Raw genomic sequence first — 2,378 nt, 5'->3', positions numbered from 1 at the left:
TACTATATGTGGGTCATTATAGACTATATTATGCTATAACATAATATAGTGACTCATGCATAGTATTATATAATATAGTATCCGAAGAATCACATATAGTATAACATTATATGGTATCTAAAACTCACATATAATATAATGATTAATATATAGTATGGCATAATATAGTGTAATAATGACCCACATATAGTATAATATAATATCTAATAACTCACATATAGTTTAAGACTCGCATATATTATAATATACAGTACTATCTAAAGACTCACATATAGTGTAATATACAGCAATATCTAATGGCTTACACCTAGTATAACATATTGTAATATGTAATGACTCACATATAATATAGTATATAATGACACATAAATAGGATAACATAATATAGTATATTAAGACTTGCATATAGTATAATATACAGTACTATCTAAAGACTCATATTTAGTATAATATACAGTAATATCTAATAACTCACACCTAGTATAACATATTGTAATATCTAACGACTCACATATAATATATCATAATACAGTGCATAATGACTCCCATAAAGTACATACAACCTTATATAGTATATAATCATCCAAGCATAGTATATCTTGATATAAGACTTCAACCTTTGCAACCTTTCTTAATTTATAATGAAATCTCCCTTCATAAAAATAAAAAATAAAAAACTGTTACAACAAATGCACACAGGGTCCCGTACTTGAGCAATGGTTGTAATTCAAGCGAACACATTCAGTACTGAAAAAGTAAAAGTAGAAAAAAATATTTTTAAAAATCTTATCTAATTGTCTTGGTTACCCATGTATTGAATTAGTAATATCTATGATTTCGAATATTTGGCTAAGCTCCCTATATTTTTGCTAAATAAAAAAAAATCTGCTTGAATAGCAAAATCTACATTTTGGTCAAAAAACAATACAGAAAGTATAATATTATCCGGTGGCGTTCATTCTATGACTTTTTTGGTAATCTGGGAAGAGCTATACACCTTTCTTGTATCTCGAAGTCTGCCCTTCCCTCGTCTTCTGTAAACGCCTTCTCAAACGTAGCCTGGAACGAGCCACAGAATTTTTCCTCGAAATCTCGACCAATGAAGACGTAGAGTATAGGTTTGATAGAAGTATTCACGATTATCAAGAACAAGGTAATTAAATATCCATAATAAACTGCAATGTGATAGGTCTTAATGAACACTACAAACACAAAAAGAAGGGAAAACAAATGATAAGGAAACCAGGAGATAAAGAAGGCAATGTTGACGGCCACAATGGTTTTAAAAGACTTTGAAGATCTGAAGGGACGTTTCCTTTTCACGTGCAAGGCAATCATAATGTGACAGGAGACAATGATGATCAGAGGTAAAAGGAAGAAGAAAATAAAACCCAACAATGTCTCTAATGGGATGTCCGTGTCATCCAGTACGCATATTTCTCTATTATTAACATTGGCGGATATTACTGAGGGTATAGCTAGAGCTAAAGAAACCATCCAAATAATCGGGGCTACAAGGAAAGCCAATCTTGGTATCCGGTAGTTGTGACACCATACAGGGAATAGGACACAGATACATCGATCTACACTGATGACCGTGAGCTGAAGGACACTTACAATCATACTAAGAGACAGTACAAAGTGGATAAACTTGCACATAAAACTTCCAAATTGCCAATATCCCAATATAAGTTGCGTAATTTCCAAAGGGATAAAAAAAGCGTAAGAGAAATCCGCTACGGCCAAACTGAGGAACCACACCACGTTGACTGTCTTCTTCATCCTGAAGATGCCGAACCAGATGACGAGTCCATTTCCCATGGTTCCCAGTAAACAAGCCAATGACAATATCCCGTTGATGCATATACCTAAAAAGTTTGTTCCGGACACATTTTCAGTTACTGAACGATTAGTATTATAATAGTCTGAATAGTTGATATTTACTAAGGAAGAAAAAAGTGTTATATTCTCCATAGTATTTGTATTTTATGTCATTTATACCAGGAATATTTTTCTTGTTTTGCTTAGTTTCACCTTTTTATCTTTATTTCTTCCTTTTTTTCTGGAAAAAAAGTATAAAATATACATTTATTGTACTGTTAAGCCTCATTATCAATTTAACCACAGTATAATGAAAAAATTCTGCGACTGATTTAAGGCAATTTTTGTGTCTAGAGTCTATGGAGCGATGCGTGTCACACAGTAAAACAGGCCATGTCCTATTTTTTTCATGGAAACTTAACACGCTCCATTGAAACAATGGTCATGTGAACGGCCCCATTGAAATACATGAGTCCGTGTGACGGCCGTTGTTTTAACAGCCGTCACACGGACGTGATACACGCTCATCTGAATGAGCCCTAAGACATAAAAATTAT

At 33.0% G+C, this 2,378-nt stretch overlaps 1 protein-coding gene across 1 annotated transcript; it reads right to left on the bottom strand.

Moving 5' to 3' along the window:
* Window positions 1–627: 627 nt before the first annotated feature.
* LOC142661602 (chemerin-like receptor 1) lies at window positions 628–1,974 on the bottom strand. Its single transcript, XM_075839024.1, has one exon. The coding sequence runs from the start codon at window positions 1,972–1,974 to the stop codon at window positions 961–963; it is 1,014 nt and encodes a 337-aa protein (XP_075695139.1). The 3' UTR covers window positions 628–960.
* Window positions 1,975–2,378: the final 404 nt, after the last annotated feature.

The sequence above is a fragment of the Rhinoderma darwinii genome, chromosome 10 (genome assembly GCF_050947455.1).
Source record: "Rhinoderma darwinii isolate aRhiDar2 chromosome 10, aRhiDar2.hap1, whole genome shotgun sequence".
NCBI lineage: Eukaryota > Metazoa > Chordata > Amphibia > Anura > Rhinodermatidae > Rhinoderma > Rhinoderma darwinii.
The sequence above is the reverse complement of the archived record's forward strand: the minus strand, read 5'-3'. Positions and strand labels throughout refer to the sequence as shown.